Below are 24,706 nucleotides of genomic sequence, written 5' to 3'. Positions count from 1 at the left end.
ATAAACAGAATATCCAGTCAATCTTCAGTACCTATAAAAGAACTTCAGGGATAGGACCAGAAGCATTAGCCTCATCCTTAGGATCAGAAGCTGAGGCTCCCACTGATGAGTTGTTGTTTTCAACACAACCAAAGGGATGGCGTTTCACTCCTGCATCTGCTGGAGAACCACCCCCCCTTCCAACTAACTGAAAGTACAACCTGGGAATATACACAGAAGCCCAAATGATTATTTGGAGGTGGAACAGGTACTGCTCGAAGCTGATGGGGTGCGGCTCTTCCCATGTGCCGGCTTCTTGAAAGCGGATCGGTGTCCTGAAGCGACTGTCTGTTGTCCATGCCTTCCCCTTTGTCCGGGGGGGGGGGGAGAAGCCAGGGAGTGAAGGAGGTGAGGACAGGTGACCCCCCTAGGCCCAAAGTCACCCCATGCCTCAAAAACAAATTTCCCCTTTCTCTCGTCTACAACAGCTTTTCTCTGCTGTTCTCTGCTTTCTCACAAGATGCTGCTGCATAAGCAAAAGGTTATTTTTTATCAGTACAAGAAGCCTTCAAAAAGCTAATGAATAGGCTCTGTCAATGCCAGGAATAAGCAGGTCTGGGAACTGAGTCTTATCTCATCCAGTTGCAACACATCTTGGACACGCTGAACGCAAGGCTTCTCAACCCCCTTGGCTTCTCATCCCCCTTTCCTGGGAAGGGCGCCAAGAGTCCCAAGAGTCCCAGGACAGGAGCTTTCTGTTCATGCTCAGGGAAACTCATGAGGCAGGACTCCTGAGGAGGGGGAGAAGGGGGAGGGAACTGGAGGGGAATATATGCTCTGTGCAAATGGCTGTGAACTTGTGCTTGTTTGTGAAGTTATCACACTAGCTCCTTCTACCAAGCCCAGATGATAGAAATAAAGCTCTTTCTCTGAAATTATCCCTTGAGTGCCTGTTTGACTCCCCTTTCCCTCTCCCGGGTGCAATGCTCTTCCCATCCGAGGGCAAAGCCTGAAGAGGCTACAGGAGTTGTGGCATCCTCAGGCACAGAGGTTTTCCAGGTAGCTAGTCCCAGGGTCCACTTCTGCAGGCAGCGCGCCTCCACCCGCACACAAGACAAGCCGCCTGCAGGAGTCGACTCCTGCAAAGTGGCCCAGCAAGGGGAGATCCTTCCAGCAAGGTTTCAGGGCAGACCTTCAGCCAGACCTAGTCTGTCTTGGGATCCACCCATAATGAGAAAACGAAAACAAAACTGTTCACACAAAAGGCAGGCCTTACATCCAGGCTTTTACTGACCGTACATTAAAATACCTTTTCACAAGAGATAATAAAACACAGCACCCAGAATTAGGAAGAGATAACCAGGCTGGAATAGGAGATCATGTCAGATCATTTTCCTCCACAAATTTTACAATATTCTTCCGCTGTATCCACTTCCTCCCCCCTTGGATCTACATGAACTTGCTATTTCCAGGTCTGTCAAATATTTGGTCATCCTTCTCACTCTGAGTAAAAAGACTTCCTCATTTCAATGTTTACAAATAAAAATACAATACCAAATACTTTGAATCATTCCCAGATTCTGTCAATATCCAGGATAATATTTCCCAATTGCTAAATTTCCAGCAATCAAAACTGGAATATCATATTCCAGTCTTAATAGATTACCTAAAAATGACACTTGTTATCCAGAGATTCTATTTATTTTTTTAAAATAATTTTGTATTGATTTTTCCATGGATTCTACTTCTAACAATATATCTTTAACAATTTTTCATATTTCGACCCTCCTCCCCTGGACTTCCCTCGTACTCACATTTTGTTTTATTTCCCTATTGTTCACCTTGCGTATTTGATGTTTCCCCAAAATTTCCTCAATACATATAGTCTTATTTTTTGTTGTAGACAGTTGTGATTGTTCACTGCCAATGAGTCCATTTCTTTATGTTGCCTCTTCATATATGTTGTAAATGGTTCCCATTCTCTTTTAAAGTCTTTGTTGTCCTTTTCATGTAATTTTTCTGTTAGTTTTGCCAGTTCTGCATATTCCATAAGTTTCCCTTGCCATTGTTCTTTCGTTGGTATTTCTTCTGTCTTCCAAGTTTGTGCTAATTAAATTCTTGCCGCTGTTGTTGCATGCATAAATAATTTCCAATTTTCTTTTTTTACATCTTGGTCTAAAATTCCTAGAAGGAATGCTTCTGGTTTCTTAACAAAAGTCTTTTTGAACAGTTTTTTCAATTCATTATATATCATTTCCCAATAATTCCTAATCTTTTTGCATCTTGCAGGATGGCTTTTTTTCTAAAAAGAAAAAAGAAGAACAAGATCTACCCCTCATATGAGGAAGAGGCCCCTGCCCTACTGCCGGCATTGGCAAAGCCTTCAACATCAGCCACAGAGGGCAGGAGGAGAAATCAAAAGATCTACCCCTCATATGAGGACGAGGCCCCTGCCCTACTGCCGGCATTGGCAAAGCCTTCAACATCAGCCACAGAGGGCAGGAGGAGAAATCAAAAGATCTACCCCTCATATGAGGACGAGGCCCCTGCCCTACTGCCGGCATTGGCAAAGCCTACCCCATCAGCGGCAGAGGCCAGACCGGCAGAGGCCAGACCCCTAGTCTTGCCAGGGCTGGTGAAGCAAGACCCAAGCCAGCAGCGGCCCTCAAAAAAGAAGAGCCTTGAGGACTCTGGGCCAGCGTTCCCAGGTGAGTAGGCAGAACCAGATCCCTCTTGGGTTCCCCTTGGTCTTAGACCTGGTGTTTACCTCTACGGATGTTGGTGATCTGACACTAACTAAAAGCGAAAGAAAAGAAGTGCCATGGTCAGATCACTTCCTGGTGCAACTGGACTTCTCCGCGACCCTTCCCCTCTGCAGGGAGGTGGGACCGATTCGGATGGTCCGCCCCTGCTACTTAATGGATCCAACTGGTTTCCAGAGAGCGGTAGGGGATGTTTTATCCCAAGTTGGTGGCCTCTTGGCTGATTCCCTGGTGGCCCGTTGGAATGCGGAGTTAACCAGGGCTATTGACTGTCTGGCTCCGAAGCGCCCTCTCTGATTGCATGGAGCCTGGACAGCCCTGTGGTTTTCCCCAGAGCTGAGGGCGAATCGTTGAGACGGCTAGAGCGCCGGTGGCAGAAAACTCACTCTGAATCAGACTGGACACGGGCTAGAGCTCAACGTCGAGCCTACCAAGTGGCAATGCAGAAAACAGCAGCGGGAGACTTTTTCAGGTGGTTCACAATCTATCAGAACCACTTGCACCACCAGGGCCTGGTAGGGACCCCAAGATCTCCTGCAGTGCTTTTGCAAAGTTTTTTGCAGATAAAGTCGCTCAGATTCAGAAGGAGGTAGACTCCACCGTGGGAGCAGGGACAGGGCGGGAGAGTAGCACTGTCTAGTTCTGTCTAGTGCTGTTACATGGGATCAATTCCAATCTGTTACCTCCGAGGATGTGGACAGGCTGCTTGGACAAGTGAAACCAACCACCTGTCTCCTTGATCCTTGCCCATCCTGGCTGATAAAAACGAGCTGGGAAAGGCTGGGCGATGGGCTCTGCGGGGTAGTGAATGCTTCTCTCTGTGAGGCAGCCTTCCCAGACCCACTGAAAGAGGCGGTCATTAAACCGCTTCTTAAAAAAACTTTTTTAGACCCAGCCAATTTGGCCAACTATCGCCCAGTCTCAAATTTACCATTCTTGGGCAAGGTGGCTAAGCGGGTGGTTGCCGAACATCTCCAAGCATGCCTGGAGGATACAGACCATTTGGATCCCTTCCAATCGGGATTCAGGCCTCACCATGGGACTGAACTGCCTTGGTCGCACTGGTTGATGATCTCCGGCGGGCTAGGGACAAAGGTGAGAGCTGTTTCCTAGTTCTGCTGGATCTCTCAGCGGCCTTTGACACCATCGACCATAACATCCTTCTGGACCGTCTAGAGGGGCTGGGAGCTGGGGGCACTGTTATACGGTGGTTCCGCTCCTTTCTCCTGGGCTGTGCCCAGAAAGTGGTGTTGGGGGATGAGTGTTCAGACCCCTGGGCTCTCACGTGTGGGGTGCCTCAGGGTTCCGTCCTCTCCCCCATGCTTTTTAATATCTATATGAAGCCACTGGGAGAGATCATCAGGGGGTTTGGGCTGGGTGTTCATCAGTATGCAGATGACACCCAGCTTTACTTCGCCTTTAAATCAGAACCAGTGAAGGCGGTGAAGGTCCTGTGTGAGTGTCTGGAGGCGGTTGGAGGATGGATGGTGGCTAACAGATTGAGGTTGAATCCTGACAAGACTGAAGTCCTGTTTTGGGGGGACAGGGGGCTGGCGGGTGTGGGGGATTCCCTGGTCCTGAATGGGGTATCTGTGCCCCTGCGCAGCCTGGGAGTCACTTTGGACTCACAGCTGTCCATGGAGGCACAGGTTACTTCTGTATCCATAGCAGCTGTCTACCAACTCCACCTGGTATGCAGGATGAGACCCTCCCTGCCTGCAGACTGTCTCACCAGAGTGGTGCATGCTCTAGTTATCTCCCGCTTGGACTACTGCAACGCACTCTACGTGGGGCTACGTTTGACGGTGACCCAGAAACTGCCATTAATCCAGAATGCGGCAGCTAGACTGGTGACTGGGAGTGGCCGCCGGGACCAAATAACACTGGTTCTGAGAGATCTGCATTGGCTCCCAGTACGTTTCCGAGCACAATTCAAAGTGTTAAAGCCCTAAACGTCCTCGGTCCAGTATACCTGAAGGAGCCTCTCCACCCCCATCATTCAGCCAGGACACTGAGATCCAGCACCGAGGGCCTTCTGGCGGTTCCCTCATTGCGAGATGTAAGGTTACAGGGAACCAGACAGAGGGCCTTCTCGGTAGTGGCGCCCACCCTGTGGAATACCCTCCCTTCAGATGTGAAGGAAATAAGTAGCTACCCTATCTTTAAAAGACATCTGAAGGCAGCCCTGTTTAGGGAAGTTTTTAACATTTAACGCTGTATTGTTTTTAATACTTGATTGGCAGCCGCCCAGAGTGGCTGGGGAAACTCAGCCAGATGGGCGGAGTATAAATAATAAATTATTATTATTATGATACAAGGTCAGGGTCTCTCTTGGTTTCCTTGATGTCTGGGTGGAAGTCCCCCCCCCATCCCACCCCTCCTTGTTCAGAGGCGTGTAACATGGAGCAGGGACTTCCGGGTGGCTGCCCCTGTTCTGCATTGTTGGGGGTTGGACTGGGTGACCCCGCAGGTCTCCTCAGACGCTACAGTTCTATGATCCCTGTTCAGATATGGCATGCACCCGCTCATTGCAACAGGCGAGAAGCCCCCTGAGAAAGAACTTGCCGTCTTTTCTCATGTATAAGACGAGGTTTTTTACCCCCAAATCAAGTGTCAAATTGGGGCTCCTCTTCTACAGGGGGAGTGCTGAGGGGGGACGGGCGCTTGATTGTAGCCGCCAGGAAGAGATTCCCAGCTATGATTTCTTTGCTGTGGAAAGGGCTGTTGTCAACTGGCAGACGATAGGTGACTTGGTGGTTGATGCCTGCCTGCAATTAATTGTGCAATTTGATTAATGGCTCCCTCCCCCCCAAAAAAGCTCAACCACTCTGGGCAACCCCTCCCCAAAAAAGCTTAACAAGTCTTGGCAATCTGCCCCCGTTTTCTAAATTTTGAGTGCCCAGAAATAGGGGGCGTCTTATACATGGGGGCGTGTTATACATGGAAAAACACGGTACCTTTCCCTCTCATCCGCCTCATTTACTCACCTCTCTCTCTCTCTTTCTTTCTGAAGAACTCTCTGATGAAAACTTAGAGTACTTGTTGGTGGGTAAGAAAATGCTGGGAGGAAGAACCGTCAGAGAAGCTTTGGAGATGATGGATGAAAGGGAGATTTTGGAGACCATCCTCCAACACCTCCAGCCACCTCCCCAGGTGTGTGTGATGCAGGGTGGATTTGATTGAAATCAAATCGATTTAAAGCATATTTTTACTTTCTTGCTTGTATAATCTTAATATTTACAACCAGATGAAGGTTTCATTTTGGGAATAATAAATTTCCAGAGTAGTTTTTACTACTGATTTGGTTATACTGTTAGGAATGCATAGACACATAATTATGAAATTATTGTGGGGTATAATAAGTTAACTGCGTACAGACGCTTCAGGTTACATACGCTTCAGGTTACAGACTCCGCTAACCCAGAAATAGTACCTCGGGTTAAGAGCTGCCATCGGCTCAGGGGCGAGAGGGGAAAAGCCGGGTGGATTACAGAGAGCCCCCAAAGATCGTGGGAAGCAGCACTTCCTCAGCGGAGGAAGGAGAGGAGATGCAGGGGTCGGAGGAGGCAAGGCGGTGCCATGACACCTTGCCTGAGCAAAGCGGGGAGGAGGGGGGTCCCCCATTACCCAAGCCTTCCTTGCGCAGTAGGTTTCCGCGCAGAGAGGGGAGGCGCAGACTGGGCGCCAAGAAATTACTCTGCTGGGGAAGGTTGAAGGGCCGCCCACTCTCAGATTCTGCCCGTGAATGAGCAAGACACGGAATAGAGGTGCTCTGTATTCTAAAGGTTTTGATCACTAAGAAGAAAGCTTGAAAACAGACTCTTGAGCCATATTTCCTGATTGCTCTCAAGCAACCAACCGGTACCTCTAACAGTGGTGCTTCATGTTAAGAACAGTTTCAGGTTAAGAACGGACCTCCGGAACGAATTAAGTTCTTAACCTGAGCTACCACTGTATATTTGGACAACTTTTCTGCTGTACCTTATTGGAAGGAGAAAAATAATCATTTTATTAATTAGAATTTAACAATTTATTTAACTAAAACAATAACATTATAACATATATATCCATGTTTGTTAACTGATGTGGTTAAACATTTTTTTTAAAAAAATTCTTAGAATGAATTTTAGCATATATGAAAAACTTAAAATAAATCCTTACTTCCCAGTGAATAGCCGTTGGACTATAATGCAACTTTAAAAGAAAAATATATTTCGGAAGATTTTTCCTCCAAAAGCATTTTATTTTAGAAATCCAAATTAATTTTTTAAAAAAATGTGATTTAAATCAAAGAAATCTATTTTTTAAAACAGGGGGTCATTGATTTTTATCCACCCTGGTCTGATGTTGCACAGCGTGAACCAGGATTCCCCAACCTGGTTCCCTCTAAATGTTCTGGACCATATGCTGCCTGGGGCTGGTGGGAGCATGTAGAAGGGGAACTGCCATGAACTATCACAGGCAAAGGCAAACCCAGCCCTCCAGCTGTTTTGGGACTACAGCTCCCATCATCCCTAGCAAACAGGACCAGCGGGTCAGGGGTGATGGGCATTGGAGTCCCCAAACAGCTGGAGGGCCGTGTTTGCCTCGGCCTGAACTATTAGGAGCCCAGCTTGGAGGAAGGTCCTATTTGCAGATGCAAGAGACGACTTTCTCCTGGTGGGGCTTGAAAAGAGGACCAGGCAAATTTGGGGAAGCAGAGAAGGCGATCAGTGCAGCATCTGTAGACTGGAAGAAGAACCAATCCATAAACTTGATTTGGTGGGATGACTTGGACCCTAGGAAATGTTGCATGTTTTTTTCTTTAACTTTTGCAACTGATCGTTCCCGATATCTGGGAACGTTTGAGAACCCGATATTGTGCAGTAAAAGTTTTTGTGACTGTATTGTGCCTGATATGGCCAATATTTCCTCTTCGCTCTCAAGAGCAGTTAATTTGCCAGGCCTGGGCATTTGGCAGAGCAGGCAAGCAAATACTTTCTGCAACAGAAAATTTAATAAATAATCATACTGGGAGTGGTATTGTCTGTTTGTTATTATGGTATGTATTTTTGAGTTTTTTTATTGTAAACCGCCCAGTGATCTTCGGATGAAGGGCAGTACAGAAATTTAATAAATAATAGTAATAGCCACAATGCCTAGATTCTGTTTGTTCATGGCAAGAAACAAAGTGCTTTAAATGAATGGTGTGTCTCCCAGTCCAGAGGATTTATTGAATCGTCTTTGGAGTGTTACTTTAAAAAAGAAGAATAATTGATTGCAATAGATTTTACTCCACATGATTTTTGCAAGAAGTCTATTTCTAGGCATGTGGGGTTTTTTTAGAGAAGACAAGTGGCAGATAGATGGCAACTGTTCTCTAGACAAGAAACATGACACTTTTCTTCATTTTATTCCCAGCAGAAGACATCCAAGCCTGGACACAACAAGGTAAGTCCTTGTCGCGAATTCCTCGCGGCACTTTTAGCGGAATGCTCAGAGTCCCAGGTTCTTTAGTGCAGTATTTATTATTGTGAGCTCAATATATATACAAATATCTACAGAAGCAGTTCATCTAATCAGACAGAGTACCTGCACCTTGAGGCAAAAGAAGACTCCACACTCATCTACACCACTCCACCACTATTGGACAGGCTTCCCTTTTAAACCGGTGACAGCCAATCACATTACTGCTGCGTCATTCTGACCCAGCACTTCCACAGAGAGTATTGGATCTGTAGCCTTATTGGAGTTCACTGATTGGGTCTGCGTTGCTCCGGGACAGGAGGAAGGAAGCCAAATGACACCAAGGTTGATTCAAAGAAGAAAGAGTTTATTCTGCTGTCCGGATAGCAGAAGGTACTTGCGTGATCAAGTCCACAGCAAGTCCAAAGGAATTTTAGGTGGTTCACCGGGGAGTCCCCCGGTGTCTTCCAACACCAGTACTGTCAGGGACTCAGGAGCAGAAGCACAGGGAAGGGAGGAAAGGGAGAGCGAAGGGGAAGAATCAGAGGGCAGCGTAGGAGAAGATGACAGTGGCCCGAGAGATTCCATGAGCCTCTCCAGCGAATCGGAAGATTCACAGAAGGGGGCGCCAGTGGCCAGGGCAAGGAGGGTCCCAAGGGGGACACTCCAGAAGCAAGGGGCCAGCAGGGACTCCCAGAGCAGCAGTTGGAGATCAGGACCAGCTTCCCCACCAGAGCATAGTGGGGGGCAAGAGTCCCAGATATCGGGTCCAGCGTATCCCCCACCAGGGAGAGAAGATGAGTCAGGGCTGACCACGCCTCCATCGGAGAGTCAGGCAACGGAGGGGAGGTCAGGTCCAGCCAGTATCCCGGAAGAGGGAAGCAGTGATAGAAGCAGTGTAACGGTCAGGAGGAAGGTCACTGGGTTGGCGCGGGAGCCAAGTTCAAATGTACAGGCGAGCGGGACAGTAGAGAACGAGGACTGGGAACCAGGTCCTAAAGCCCGCCGGAGGCAGGGGGAGGAGTCAGGCGACTCAGCGTCAGAAGAATCCAGAAAGGGGAATGCCTCAGCGGGCAGGAGGACCCAGTGGAGGAGAGAGCAGAGGAAGAGGTGGAGCAGGGCTAGAATCTTAAACTGGTGTCAGGGGGGAGGAGATTCAGACGGAACTTCGACGGTCTAGGGTTTAAGACGTAGAGCTGCGCGCTGCGGCTTTGAAATGGAAACTGAACTTTCATAAAGACTTTTGTACATAACGACGACCTGGCGTTGGTCCTCTGTGAGCTGGGACCTCGGGCAGCTCTGACAAGTACGTTCTCCTGGTCAGTGTTATCAGCAAGCCAGCTGTCTCTCGCACATGGACAGCTTGAGCGCATCCCACGCCTCACTTGCTGTCACCTTATCAGCTACGTAGACTAGCTGGCTGTCGTCCATTCCAAGGATGATCACAGCCAAGGCTTTCTCATCCTTTTCATCCTCCTCAGGGGGCTGCGGTGGATCTTCCACCACTTTCCACAGGCCCTCACGCTTGAGGAAGTGTTGCATGCGGACTGACCAGATGCTGTAGTTCATGGCCGTCAGCTTCTCCAGCAGCACGCCAGCTCTGGACTGCTCCATTGCTGCAGCTCCCCTCCAGCACCCACGGCTAGATAACAGCCACCTGTACTCATGCGCAGTAGAAGTGTGCTGGGCCCATAACCCTGTCACGAATTCCTCGTGGCGCTTTTAGCAGAAAGCTCAGAGTCCTAGGTTCTTTAGTGCAGTATTTATTATTGTGAGCTAAATATATATACAAATATCTACAGAAGCAGTTCATCTAATCAGACAGAGTACCTGCGCCTTGAGGCAAAAGAAGACTCCACACTCATCTACACCACTCCACCACTATTGGACAGGCTTTCCTTTTAAACCGGTGACAGCCAATCACATTACTGTGGAGGGAGGCTGGGGACACCTGTAAGAGGCTGCAGGTGCAGGTATTAGTTCTCTTAAAAAGCGGGAAGAGCCTAGGGTCAGCGTATCTAGGACAAAAGTGTGTCATGAGAATGAAAGACAAGGCTGCTGGGTTAGACCAGCATCCTTATCTCACAGTGGCCAACCAGATGCCCATGGGAAACTGGAAAGCAGAATTCGAACACAGAGCCCTCTCCCCTTCCTGTGGTTTCCAGCAACTGGTATTCAGAAGCATTCCTGCCTCCAACAGTGGAGGCAGAGCAATTAGGACATGCTGAACTTGTCAACTTTCAAATTCCCCAAATGAGGAGTACTAAAGAGTTGTAATAGGGACGCGGGTGGCACTGTGGGTTAAACCACTGTGCCGCTTGGGCTTGCCGATCGGAAGGTCGGCGGTTCGAATCCCTGCGACGGGGTGAGCTCCCGTTGTTCGGTCCCAGCTCCTGCCCACCTAGCAGTTCAAAAGCACACAGTGCAAGTAAATAATAATAATAATAATAATAATAATAATAATAATAATAATAATAATAATTTATTTATATCCCACCCTCCCCAGCTGAAGCCAGTACTGCTCCGGCTGGAAGTTAAACGGCATTTCCGTGTGCTGCTCTGGTTTCGCCAGAAGCGGCTTAGTCATGCTGGCCACATGACCTGGAAAAACTGTCTGTGGAAGCGGACAAATGCGGGCACCCTCGGCCTTAAAGCGAGATGAGCTTTAAGCCCAGAGTCGTTTGCGACTGGACTTAATTGTCAGGGGTCCCTTTACCTTTACCTTTAAAGAGTTGCAACGTGACTTGGGAATTCAGAAGATGTGTAAAATTGCATACAAATCATTAAAACAATTGCCTAGTACTTGCAATCTATTATTATTATTTAGTATTACCCGACATTTTCAGACGGTAAAATTGAAATTCTTTGGTTTTCCAAAAGCAGTTGATGTAGCTGGTGGGGTCTCCTCCCTGTGACTCACCCAAACCTTCCCCAACCCTTAGAACGCCCTCTATAGATACTATGGACTCAAGCTGCGGGATTCCAGGAGCGCAGAGACAGTCCACCAGTACCTGCACTTACTCCTGAGGTTGCCTCTCGAAGAGGAAGCAGACAGAGAGGTGAGTGAATGTGTGGGATGTCAGGGGGGAGGAGAGCCAGCGGGACTGGGACTGCGCTCACACGGAGACTCTCCTGGAAGAGCCTCCTCCTTCTGAACCCTCCTGATTCAAGCGCCTCCCCAGGCTGCTCCCCAGTGTCCCACCACCACAATCCAGGGTCCCCCACTCTTACTCATCCAGCCAGTCCCTGACATTACCCCACCAGCCCTCTGTCCTGATTTCCGGATTGGTCATGACCTTCCTCCCTCCAAGGATTTTGTGCCCATCCACTCACCCCCTCAAAGCCTCTTACAGGAGCAACTGCTTTTCAGCATTCAACATATCTGGGCAGATTTGTTTAGTTTTGGGTTAGATCAGAGCAGCCAGCAAGTGGCCCTCAATGCCTTTCTTGGCAGCCCTCAGCAAGCTTGGAGGCACCCCTACACACTTGTAGGCCTTGCACTGCCTTTCCAAAGCTGGGTAAGGAGGTGCTGGGCTTGGGGAAGGAGGCAGGTGTGATCTGTCAGGGTCCTAGAGTGCTCAGTTAGCTCTTTCCCACCTTTGGCAAGAAGGTGGGAAGGCTCTAGGTCCCGCCAGAGCCTCGTGCCTCCTTCCCAAAACCCAGCGCCTCACCTGCCTACCTTTGGGAAGGCAGCATGCGGGCCGGGGCGTGTGTGTCAAATTTTGGCCTTGCTCCCCTCTCCCACACGACAAGTCAGTGTGCAGCCCACAGGTTCTGTGCTGAACTACTCTTGTGGCCCACTTGGTATGAGAAATTGGAGCACCCTGGTTTAGATGGTGCATATTCCTGCTCTGGCGCCTTTGGGTGAGCGGTGGATTACAAATACTTCCAGGGAATAAATGATGCATTTTAATGTAGTTGAGTATTTAATGAAGCCAAGAACTGTATCACAAGATTTGAAAATGTCAGAATGCAAGGCATCCTTGCGTTGCAAGCTGCACGAGTCTGGGAGGTGTGGTCTGGTCAGTTCACATCAGAATCCACAGAAATATCGTTCTTCAAACCACCCCTATTATTATCCGGGATGAAAGGATCTCTTCAATTTGGTTCTCTAAGTGTCTCATTTCTCCATTCTTAAATTTGGTTCCCCACATTTCACAGGAATCTGCTAACAGAATCACATTTATCCTCCATCCCTCATGATCAGCTTAGCTTAATGGTTGCCATCAATTTCATTTTAATTGATTTTATTTAATTTTTATAATGAAATGTTTTTAGAATGTTGTACTATTTAATTGTTAGCCGCCCTGAGCCCAGCTTTGGCTGGGGAGGGCGGGATATAAATAAAATTTATTATTATTATTATTATCACTAATTGCAATCAAGAAAACGACATGTTTGACGTGCCTCATTCTCCCTAGGGAATTTCTGAGGCTATCGGTGTGGCTTCAAGCACCCATATTTCACAGGTGCTGATGGCAGTGCGGGACTTCGGCCACGCAGCCATTGCAAGGAATACTGAGACGTCTGAGGTAAGGGTGTGAAGTGAGGAAGGAGCGTAGCAAGAGTGTACAGCCATCCCCAGCCTGGTGCCCCTTCCCCATCCGTGTGTTTTGAATTGGAACTCCCATCAGCCCCTGACAGCATGGCCAATGGTTAGACGAAGATCCTGGTGGATTGGATCCTTAGCGGCTCTTTACATCCACACCAAAGCATGTTGGAAAAGAACGAATCCTACCCCATTTCCAAACATGCTCTTTTTCAAGGGATGGGATCCTTACCATTCCAAATAGGCAATTGGATCTGCTCTCAGTATGGAAGCCAGACAGCTTCCTCTGTGGGTATGTCTCAGTCATCCTTCTGAAGTGGGCTCCAGCAGTCCTGTCTCTGTGGCTCCAGATCCTAGATCTGATCTGATCCCTTGGCTCAGTCAGTCAGTCAAACAAACAGATTCGTTAGAAACCATTGGTCACCCCCCAAAGTACACTGACCCCTGTTTTTAGGTTGGTTGTCAGATGGTTGGTTGGCATTTCTTCAATAGTGGAAGCTAATGGGGACCCCCAAGGGTCATCTAGTCCAACCCCCTCCAATGCAGGAATCTTAAGCATCCCTGAGAGATGGCCATCCAACCTCCAACGAAGGAGAGTCCACAACCTCCCAAGGGAGAGTGTTCTGCTGTCAGAAAGCTTTGAATGAAGAACCTCTTAGAGTTTGGAAGAGGGGACACCTCTCCAACTGAGGGGAGGGAGCAGAACCCAAGAGAGAAGGCAGGCGGCAGGCTGGGAGAGGCAGAGAGAAAGAGGGGAGAGGTTTCAGCTGCACCCCCTGCCCAATTTGCTCTCGTGCAAGGGTTCTTCTGCCTTACGGGAGTGCCTGCTGGCCCCATTCAACTATGTTCTAGAGTAGACCCACTGAATTTAATGAAGATGACTAGGCCCATTCATTTCGACAGGTCTACTTGAAGCAAAGCATAGTTGAGTGTCGCTCTCTGTGTTCACCTCCATATATTTGTCAATTAAGCGAATTATTACAAAGGCATGTGAGGAGAATCAGAACTTACAGGGTTAAACAGTTCTGTGTGACATCTCACATTCTGAGGCGTGGTTATGTTCACATACGGGAATCTTTCTTTGTGTGTGAGTTTCCTTTCGTTTTTGGCTGAGAGGCGAAAGGATGTCTGCTCTTTCGCCGGGCTGATTTATGATGTTTTTCTACTCATTAAAAGACTGTTGGAGTTTAGCAAGAAGCCTGCATTCAGTCTGATTTATTATCCACACACAAGGCAACAGTTTCTGCCGCTGCAAAACTCTGCTAAGGACTTTGCTAAGAGAGCTAAGGGAGCTCAAGTTTTCTATCGGCACAGACGTCCATCGGCGCAGCAGAAGTGTACTGGGCGCCATCTTATCTCACAAGGCATAGTAACTGCGTGCGGATCTAACAGTTCCATAACCTGAGGGGGCCTTGGGGTCATGTGCCCCCGACTCTCCAATTCTCCAACCCAGCTGGAAGGAGATCAGATCCTTTTCCTTCCACTTTCAGTTAACTTCCCTCAAGCTTCCGGTCTCCGTTTTGCAACTGTGCTAGAGGAGAAGGGAGCAGGAGCCAATGAGTCCAAGGCTCATTCACACAATAATAAACCATAGTTTATCACAGAGGTAACCAAAATGGTGCCCTTCAGATGCTACAGACTGCAACTCCCATCCCTCCTGACCTCTGGCCATGCTGGCTGAGGCTGATGGGAGCTAGAGGCCAACCTATGTTGATGCCCTCTGGTTTATTGTTACATCTGAACGCAGCCCTGAACTCTCTTGTGCTCTGCCATCCAAGAGAAATGAAACCCAGGAGTGTGGTACCTCTGGATTTTTGCTGTGAGTTGGTAAATGACCAAGGAAATTTCCCAACCCTCACTATGGAGAAGATGAGCAGATCCACCTGGTTCATTTTAATTTTTAAAAAGCAGCTCCCATGGAAAAGAGCACCAGTGGTCAGTCTACCCTACACTGTCCTGCACTTTCTCCCTGGTTGACTGACCGAACCCAAAGAGAACACCTTCATGGTTCCTCATCATCCTGGGGAAAAAGTGACCAGTGGGGTGTCACAGGGTTCTGTCCTGGCCCGTTGTTGTTCCACGTTTTTTTAAAATAAAAGACTTGGATGAAGGAATTGAGGGGATGCTCATCAAATTTGCAGATGACACCAAACTGGGAAGGGTAGCCAATGCCACAGAAGACAGAATCGGGATTCAAGATAACCTTAACAGATTGGAGAACTGGGCCCAAACTAACAAAATGAAATTCAATAGGGTCAAATGTCAGGCTCTACATTTAGGCAGGAAGAACCCGATGCACATATATAGGGTGGGGGAGCCCTGGCTTGCCTGCAGTTTGAGTTTCCTGGAGGAAAAAAAATACAAAATTTGTAAGTCTGCACAACAACTTGTTGTTGTTGCTTAGTCGTTTAGTCGTGTCCGACTCTTCGTGACCCCCTGGACCAGAGCACGCCAGGCACTCCTGTCTTCCACTGCCTCCCGCAGCTTGGTCAAACTCATGCTGGTAGCTTCAAGAACGCTGTCCAGCCATCTCGTCCTCTGTTGTCCCCTTCTCCTTGTGCCCTCCACCTTTCTCACAACAACTTACTGACTACTAATATTTTCCCAGCTGCTAAAAGGTCCCAACTAAATGGTGATTTGTCTCCAATTGCACTTAAGGTTCCCAAACTCACTTTCCCCATCCTTTCCCTCCAGAATACTAGCGAGACGAATGCCAGTATCACCGTCATCCTTTGCTGCGGGCAAATGGCATCCGGGGCACGGCAGGATGATCTCCCCCTTTTTATAGACCTCATCACAGAGGAGCTCCTCTTCCAATTCCAGAACAGCAGGAAGGTATGGCTCTGATTATCCCACGGACTCCTGTTGTTTGTTCTCTCAGCTATACCATACTTTTCCGTGTATAAGACGAGGGTTTTTTATTATTATTAAAAAATGATGTTTAAAAATGAGGGTCATCTTATACACAGAGAGTGCATAGGGGGGACGTGGGTTTGGTTGCCGCTGCAAGCCGGAGATAGTCAACAGCTATTGGGTGCGTTATTGGTGGCTGCGGCAAGGGGTGGTGTTGATTGGCTGTCGCTGCGGAAATTGGGAAGGCGATTGGCAGTTTCTGCCGGCAAGGGACAGACAATAGGTGGGTTTTGAGACATGTGTGAGTGGCAGCATAGGTTCAGCGGGTGAGCAATTTTTGGAATCCCCTCCCCCAAATAGCTCAACAACTGTGGGTAATCCTCCCCCCGAAAAGCTCAGCAACTCTGGGCAATCCTTCCCCCATTTTCTTAATTTGGAGTCCCCCAAAATAGGGGGTGTCTTATACTCGAAAAAATATGGTATATTCTGCCTTTCTCCTGTCATACGTCTCCAGGAGGTGTGCAACCATTTCCCCCGTGGTCACCATCCAGGCACTGAGCAGACCTCCTGAGCTCCATCAAGGTCCTTGCACCACATGCCTTCAGACTGTGCCCTAGGGCAGGGTTTTTGGCTTCATCCATCGAAGGGTTGTAGACTGGGGTGTATACTGGCTTCACACTTAGGACCAGATGGGGCATTACAGTGGTACCTTGGTTCTCAAACTTAATCCATTCTGAAACCAAAGCGTTCCTGTCAGAGCTGCCTCTAGGTCCCAGCTCACAGAGGACCAACGCTAGCCTGAGGTAATGTACAAAAGTCTTTATTAAAGTCCAATTTCCATTTCAAAGCCACAGCGTGCAGCACTACGTCTTGAACTCTAGATCGGTGAAGTCCGTTCTGAGTCTCCTCCCCCCTGACACCAGTTTAAGATCCTAGCCCTGCTCCACCTCTTGCGCTGCTCTCTCCTCCTCTGGGTCCTTCTGCCTGCTGGGGCATTGCCCTTTCTGGACTCTTCCGACGCTGAGTCGCTTAGCTCCTCCCCCTGCCTCCGGCGGGCTTTAGGACCCGGTTCCCAATCCTCATTCTCTGCTGTCCCGCGCTCCTGTACATTTGAACTTGCCTCTCGCACCAACCCAGTGACCTTTCTCCTAACCGTCACACTACTTCTGTCACTGCTCCCCCCTTCCGGGACACTGGCCGGATCTGACCTCCCCCCCGTTGTCCGACTCTCCGATGGAGGCGTGGTCAGCCCTGTCTCGTCTTCTCTCCCTGGTGGGGAATGCACTGGCCCCGATGCTTGGGACTCTTCCCCCCCACTCCGCTCTGGTGGGGAAGCTGGTCCTGATTTCCAACTACTGCTCTGGGAGTCCCTGCTGCCCCCTTGCTCCTGGGGCGTTCCCCTTGGGAACCCCCTACCCCTGGCCACTGGCGCCCCCTTCTGTGAATCCTCCGAATCACTGGAGAGGCTCATGGAATCCCTCGGACCACTGTCATCTCCTACACTCCCCTCGGATTCCTCCCCCTCGCTCTCCATCTCCTCTCTTCCCTGTGCCTCTGCTCCTGAACCCCTGACATCCATCCCCCCCTCGAAGCCCCCCCTTCCCCCTCCCCCTCTTCTGGAGTGGGTTCTGGGTGCTCCAGTGTTGTGGGGGTGAGTGCAGGATACAGTTCTTCCCCCATGGCGTGCAGCCAGCTGGAAAAGTCCGGAAAGTCCTCCATGGTCTCGTCGACGGCGATCTCCTCTGCTTCCATCTCTTGTGAGGTGTGTTCGAACCCTGGATCGTCCCCCAACTCGCCCATGACCCCCTCTCCCCCTGTCGCCTGGGATGACACTGCGTGCAATGGTCCTCTCAGCAGTTCTCTGCGCCAGCCCACCTCAGGTTGATCTTCCCACCAATAAGATCCGCCTGTGCCAAACCCTGAGAGCGATCCCTCTGGGGAGCTAGTCCCCTGGAAAGTGCTGGCTGAGAGTGTGGGTGTGAAAAGATATTCGTCGAAATAATCTGCCGGCATGGGCCTGTGTGGGAAAAGTGCGTGGAACTCGTCCTTGAGGTAGTGCTCCTCTACCGCATAGTACGGTACCCAGCTGTTGGCGCTGGCCGGGGTACCTTCCCTGGCGAGGAGATATTCAACCCCCTCTTCCCCCCATCTCGAGTCCAAAATCTCTGTGACCTCGTTGAGCAGCTCCGCCCTCGGCGAGCCCCCCTTCATGGGTGCGTCTCTGAGCGGGCTAGGAGCTGTCCCTGGCGCCTGGAACCTGTGAGGTGCCTTGTAGGGCGTGAGCACCGATCTATGAAAGACCGGGTGCATTCTGGATCCCTCCGGGAGTGTCAACCGGAAGGCCACTGGGTTGATCTGTGCCTCAACTTGGTAAGGGCCTAGCTGCTTGTGTCCAAGCTTCTTCTTAGCTAACGATCTGGCCGGCACTGCCTGGGCTGCTAACCAGACCCAGTCCCCCACCCGGATGTCCTCCCCAACTCTCCTGTGTCGGTCTGCCTGCACTTTGTAGGCGTGTTTTGCTAGCTCTAACTGCCTTCGGAGCTGTTCGTGGACCTCCAGTAACTCCGCTGCCAAGGCCTCTGCTCCCTGCGGCTCCCCCTCCCCCTCTTTCTCTAACCCCGGGAAGGTTCTGGGATGCCGCCCATTGTTGGCGAAGAACGGTGTCACCCCCGTGGACACGTGTTTCGTGTTGTTGTAGGCAAACTCGGCCAGCGGCAGGTAGTCCACCCAGGTCGAGGGCTGCTGGTTCGCGTAGCATCTCAGGTACTGCTGCATGATGGCGTTGACCCTCTCCGCTTGTCCGTTGGTCTGCGGGTGTCTTGCTGACGCTAGGTTGACCTTGACGTTCAGGATGCCCATCAGCTTTTGCCAGAAACTCGAGATGAACTGGCGCCCCCGGTCGGACAGGATAGACCGCGGTAGGCCGTGCACCTTGAATACGTGGTCTATGAACAGCTTGGCTGTCTGTTCCGCTGTGGCCACCTTCGCGCATGGAATGAAGTGGGCCATCTTGGTGAACATGACCACGACCACGAGTACTGCTGTTTTGCCCCTCGAGCTGGGCAGATCAGTGACAAAGTCCAGGGCCACCCTCTCCCACGGTTCGAGCGGGGTCTGTAGCGGTTCCAACAGTCCCGCCGGAGGCCTGTGTACTGGCTTGGCCCTTTGGCATGTGTTGCACCTAGTGACGTAATCCGCGACTTCTCCCCGCATCTTGGGCCACCAAAAGTCCCTGGCTACTAATTCCACCGTCTTGTCCTTGCCAAAATGTCCGGCACTGGGTGCGTCGTGTAACTGTTGCAGTACTCTCGCGCGGAGGTCGTCTCCCGGCACGTAGATGGCCCCTTTGCGGATGAGCAATCTGTCGCGTATCTGGAACTCGTCGTCCTTCGCTGTGCCACTGCGCACTTCCTCCATCTTGGAACGTGCGAAGGAATCCGTTCGCAGCGCGCGACGTATTGCTTCCAGGTCCACGGTGGCCGAAGCGCATGCCCACGCTTTAGATGCGAAAATGTGTTTGGCCGCCACCGGTGCTGCTTCCTCGAGATACTGCGGCTTCCTGGAAAGCGCATCAGCCATGATGTTGTTGTCTCCCAGGATATATTCAATCCTGAAGTCGAAATCTGCAAAGAACTCCGCCCAGCGGATGTGTCTCTGGTTCAGGAACCTCGCCGTGCACCAGTACTCCAGGTTCTTATTGTCCGTGCGAACTTGCACTGTGTGTTTGGCTCCGATGAGGAAGTGCCGCCACGCCTTGAAGGCTGCATGAATGGCCAGCAACTCTCTGTCCCAGATGGTGTAGTTCTGCTCCGATTTGCAGAGTTTCCTGGAGTAGAAAGCGCACGGCCTCCAGTCCCCTTGCGGATCTTGCTGCAACAGGACTGCCCCCACGGCTCTGTCGGAGGCATCCGTCTCAACCCTCATGGGTTTGCTGGGGTTCACATGTAGCAGTTGTTCTTCGGACGCGAAGAGACACTTGAGTTTCTGAAAGGACTGCTCCGCCTGCTCCGTCCAGATGAACTTCTTCTTCTTGGAGCTGAGGGTGTCCGTGATGGCCGCCGTCTGCATAGCGAAACCCTTGATAAACTTGCGATAAAAGTTGGCAAAGCCGACAAACTTCTGGACCTCCTTCCGATTGCGCGGGCTTTTCCAGTCCAGCACCGAGCGGACCTTGGCGCTGTCCATGGCTAGTCCCTTGTCGGACAGCTTGTAGCCCAGGAAATCCACCTCCGTCATGTCGAACTGGCACTTCTCCAGTTTGGCGTAAAGTCTGTGCTCCCGTAGTCTCTGCAGGACTTCCTTGACATCTCTCTCGTGGGCCTCCTGCGATTCCGAGAAGATCAGAATGTCGTCCAGGAAGCAGACGCACTTCTTGTAGAGGAGCCCTGCTAACACATGATGCATGAAGGCTTGGAAGCAGTGGGAGCCATTTTGTAAACCAAATGGCATAACTCTATATTCATAGGTGCCTCGGGGCGTAAACATGGCCGTCTTCCACTCGTCGCCCTCCCGCATGCGTATAAGATTGTACGCCCCATGTAGATCCAACTTGGTGAAGATGCGTCCCTTCCTCACCGTCGCCAGCAGGTCGTTGATCTTGGGCATGGGGAATGCCGTGGGCTTCGTCCTCGAATTTATGACCCGGTAATCAACTACAAGCCTCTTTTGGGGCGTGTCCTTTTTCTTCACGAAGAACACAGGACTGCCCCCCACTGCTTTGGATTCCCGGATGAATCCCCACTTCAAGTTGTGATCTATGAACTCCCTGAGCTCTTGCAGTTCGTCTTTCACAGCCCCGTTCAACCCCTCCCAGAACAGGTCCCTGACGGCAGCTGAATTTTTTTCCCATCCCAGCGCGTTGACCAATGCAAAAAAGCGGGAGTGATATTGCCTTACAGTGGCTCTGCCTTGTTTCAATCCATGTATCTCTTTTCTGGCGATATCTACATCAATCTCTGATAAAAAGCACGCATCCATCGCTTTAATGAAGGCATCCGCATTTTGGAGGGCTGGATCTTTATCTCTCCAGAGATTGCGCAACCACGCTTTAGCTTCTCCATGGAGATGAGTTATTATGAAGCCTACTTTCTCCTGCTCATCTCTAAAGTCCTTCTCCAGCAACTTTAGCGCATAAACCACGTCTGCTCTGAAGTTAGGATACTGCTGCAGATTCCCATCGAAATGAGACACAAGGCTCCCTCCTCTCTTTCCCAGCCCAATCCCCTCTGGTCTGGGTACCGGTAGCCCCTGTTTAGTCAACACTTCCAACCTGGTTCGCAGATCCTGGCAGGCAGCAGCTGCTTCGTCTTCCCTCTTCCTGGATGCTAATATTTCCGCGTTAAGTTGTGTCACTGCGTTTCGCAGGGTTGCTATTTGCTCTTCGGTAGTCATTTTGTCCTGCTTTCGTGAGCTCGCGAAGCACCAATCTTCGCCCCTCGCTGCGTCCACTCACGTTGCGAGGTTTTAAAAGGAGACGGGACTTACTGTCAGAGCTGCCTCTAGGTCCCAGCTCACAGAGGACCAACGCTAGCCTGAGGTAATGTACAAAAGTCTTTATTAAAGTCCAATTTCCATTTCAAAGCCACAGCGTGCAGCACTATGTCTTGAACTCTAGATCGGTGAAGTCCGTTCTGAGTCTCCTCCCCCCTGACACCAGTTTAAGATCCTAGCCCTGCTCCACCTCTTGCGCTGCTCTCTCCTCCTCTGGGTCCTTCTGCCTGCTGGGGCATTGCCCTTTCTGGACTCTTCCGACGCTGAGTCGCTTAGCTCCTCCCCCTGCCTCCGGCGGGCTTTAGGACCCGGTTCCCAATCCTCATTCTCTGCTGTCCCGCGCTCCTGTACATTTGAACTTGCCTCTCGCACCAACCCAGTGACCTTTCTCCTAACCGTCACACTACTTGTGTCACTGCTCCCCCCTTCCGGGACACTGGCCGGATCTGACCTCCCCCCCGTTGTCCGACTCTCCGATGGAGGCGTGGTCAGCCCTGTCTCGTCTTCTCTCCCTGGTGGGGAATGCACTGGCCCCGATGCTTGGGACTCTTTCCCCCCACTCTGCTCTGGTGGGGAAGCTGGTCCTGATTTCCAACTACTGCTCTGGGAGTCCCTGCTGCCCCCTTGCTCCTGGGGCGTTCCCCTTGGGAACCCCCTACCCCTGGCCACTGGCGCCCCCTTCTGTGAATCCTCCGATTCGCTGGAGAGGCTCATGGATTCCCTCGGACCACTGTCATCTCCTACACTCCCCTCGGATTCCTCCCCCTCGCTCTCCATCTCCTCTCTTCCCTGTGCCTCTGCTCCTGAACCCCTGACAGTTCCAAACCAAGGCATGCTTTCGCCAACTATCGCCCAGTCTCAAATCTTCCATTCTTGGGCAAGGTGATTGAGCGAGCGGTTGCCGAACAACTCCAGGCACGCCTGGAAGAAGCGGACCATTTGGATCCCTTCCAGTCGGGATTCAGGCCTCATCATGGGACTGAAACTGCCTTGGTCGCACTGGTTGATGATCTCCGGCGGTCTAGGGACAAAGGTGAGAGCTGTTTCCTAGTTCTGCTGGATCTCTCAGCGGCGTTTGATACCATCGACCATAACATCCTTCTGGACCGTCTTGAGGGGCTGGGAGCTGGGGGCACTGTCATACAGTGGTTCCGCTCCTTCCTCCTGGGCCGTGTTCAGAAAGTGGTGGTGGGGGATGAGTGTTCAGACCCCTGGGGTCTCACTTGTGGGGTGCCTCAGGGTTCTGTCCTCTCCCCCATGCTTTTCAACATTTACATGCAGCCGCTGGGAGAGATCATCAGGAGGTTTGGGCTGGGTGTTCATCAGTATGCGGATGATACCCAGCTCTACCTCTCTTTTAAATCAGAACCAGTGAGGGCGGTGAAGGTCCTGTGTGAGTGTCTGGAGGCGGTTGGAGGATGGATGGCGGCTAACAGATTGGGGTTGAATCCTGACAAGACAGAAGTACTGTTTTTGGGGGACAGGAGGCGGGCAGGTGTGGAGGATTCCCTGGTCCTGAATGGGGTAACTATGCCCCTGAAGGACCAGGTGCGCAGCCTGGGAGTCATTTTGGACTCACAGCTGTCCATGAAGGCACAGGTTAAATCCGTGTCCAGGGCAGCTGTGTACCAGCTCCATCTGGTACGCAGGCTGAGACCCTATCTGCCTGTGGACTGCCTTGCCAGAGTGGTGCATGCTCTGCTTATCTCCCGCTTGGATTACTGCAATGCACTCTACGTGGGGCTACCTTTGAAGGTGACTCGGAAACTACAGAATGCGGCAGCTAGACTGGTGACTGGGAGCGGCCGCCGAGACCATATAACACCGGTCTTGAAAGACCTACATTGGCTCCCAGTATGTTTCTGAGCACAATTCAAAGTGTTGGTGCTGACCTTTAAAGCCCTAAACGGCCTCGGTCCAGTATACCTGAAGGAGCGTCTCCACCCCCATCATTCTGCCTGGACGCTGAGGTCCAGCGCCGAGGGCCTTCTGGCGGTTCCCTCATTGCGAGAAGCAAAGCTACAGGGAACCAGGCAGAGGGCCTTCTCGGTAGTGGCCCCCGCCCTGTGGAACGCCCTTCCAGCAGATGGCAAAGCGATAAACAACTACCTGACATTCAGAAGACATCTTAAGGCAGCCCTGTTCAGGGAAGTTTTTAACGTGTGATATTTTAGTGTATTTTTGGTTTTTATGGAAGCCGCCCAGAGTGGCTGGGGAGGCCCAGCCAGATGGGCGGGGTATAAATAATAAATTATTATTATTATTATTATTATTATTATTATTATTATTATTATTATTTCCCATAGAAGGTAATGCAAAATGGATTAATCTGTTCCAGACTTTTTTTAAAGAAACCCTAAAACAGCAATTTAACATGAATTTAACTATCTAACAAGACCACTTCTGGGTTAGGGTTAATTTTTGGATTGGTATCTGAAGAAGTGTGCATGCACACGAAAGCTCATACCTAGAACTAACTTAGTTGGTCTTTAAGGTGCTACTGGAAGGAATTTTTTGTTTTTGGATTGGGTTAGTGTTAGGGTAAGGATTAGAATTAGGATTAGGGTCAGTGTGGCTTTATGTTTCCTTGTGATTTTGATTCAAACTCAATTTTATAAAATCCCTTCTCCTTTCAGAATGAGGCTTTGAAGAAGAGCTTTATGAAGGCAGCAACTCTAACAACCAAGGCGCTTGTGCAATTGAATGTGGGATATGTCACCTTCCCCCACAAAGACGAGCTCACCTTCTGCATCACAGTGAGTAAAAAGAAAAAGAAAAAAAGAGGGGGAATCTCCTGGGGTTTCTTTTCAGAGCGTTTTTTCTTAAAAATAGCTGTGTAGGTCTAGCTCTGGGTTGCATGTTCTGATCATCTGGCCCCAAACCATTTCTGGGTGGTCTCGTTCTGCTCCAACTCAAGTTTCCAAACCCACTTGAAAGGCAGCCCTACATTGTGGCAACCTCAGCAGGATGTCACCAGTGCCTAAGTAAAAGAGGCTAGGTTCTCCCAGGAGGAGAGGGCTGTCGATGGCTCCCAGCCATGATTGCTATGTTCTACCTCCACAGAGGAAGGAAGCAATGTTTCTGAATATAGTTGCTGGAAGCCACAGGCGGGGAGAGGGCTCTTGGGCTCATGGTCTGCTCCCTGGTTTCTCACAGACGTCTGGTTGGCCACTGTGAGAATGCTGTGAGGATGCTGGACTAGATGGGCCCTTGGCCTGGTCCAGAAGGCTGATCTTATGCTGTTCTTATGCGGTAGAGCTCTGCCCAGGAGAAAAAGGGATCTTATTCCCAGATCCAGGAAGCCCACTCTCCTCCCCTAGGAGGACCCACTTGCCAATTGCAAAGAAGTTGTCAAGTGGGCTGGATAGAGAGCACAACTCAGGGCTTGGTGTGGTGGTGGCAGGGATGGCGCCTCCAGTTCCCTGACATGCTGTGTGCTTCCCCACCACAGGAGGTCATCAAAGAGGAGCCAATGGCATCACTCACCATCTTACACACCGCAATGGAAACGATCATTCGCATGACGTAAGTACGGCCAGACACAGTACATATTTCTTCACCAGGTTTATGGACTGCTGGGTGCTGATCCTTTCCTCTCCCCTTCTTTCTCTTTTCAGTGCCTTGAGAC

At 50.4% G+C, this 24,706-nt stretch overlaps 1 protein-coding gene across 1 annotated transcript; it reads left to right on the top strand.

The window, feature by feature from the left end:
• The first annotated feature begins 2,500 nt into the window (after positions 1–2,500).
• LOC309351440 (maestro heat-like repeat family member 5) lies at positions 2,501–24,565 on the top strand. The gene is made up of 7 exons (XM_081879148.1): positions 2,501–2,687; positions 5,755–5,894; positions 8,145–8,171; positions 11,129–11,245; positions 12,608–12,718; positions 15,430–15,570; positions 23,715–24,565. Exons 2-7 carry the CDS (start codon positions 5,799–5,801, stop codon positions 23,916–23,918), a joined length of 696 nt encoding a protein of 231 aa, XP_081735274.1. The 5' UTR covers positions 2,501–2,687; positions 5,755–5,798; the 3' UTR covers positions 23,919–24,565.
• The last annotated feature ends 141 nt before the right edge of the window (positions 24,566–24,706 follow it).

Source organism: Podarcis erhardii (genome assembly GCF_964252035.2).
Source record: "Podarcis erhardii genome assembly, chromosome: 1".
Classification (NCBI taxonomy): Eukaryota; Metazoa; Chordata; class Lepidosauria; order Squamata; family Lacertidae; genus Podarcis; species Podarcis erhardii.
The sequence above is the reverse complement of the archived record's forward strand: the minus strand, read 5'-3'. Positions and strand labels throughout refer to the sequence as shown.

Coding starts and splice junctions, on each gene's coding strand:
- LOC309351440 (XM_081879148.1), top strand. CDS start 5,799: ATGCTGGGAGGAAGAACCGTCAGAGAAGCTTTGGAGATGATGGATGAA. Junction 11,246..12,607: donor AAGAGGAAGCAGACAGAGAG/GTGAGTGAATGT, acceptor CATTCTCCCTAG/GGAATTTCTGAGGCTATCGG. Junction 15,571..23,714: donor AATTCCAGAACAGCAGGAAG/GTATGGCTCTGA, acceptor TTCTCCTTTCAG/AATGAGGCTTTGAAGAAGAG.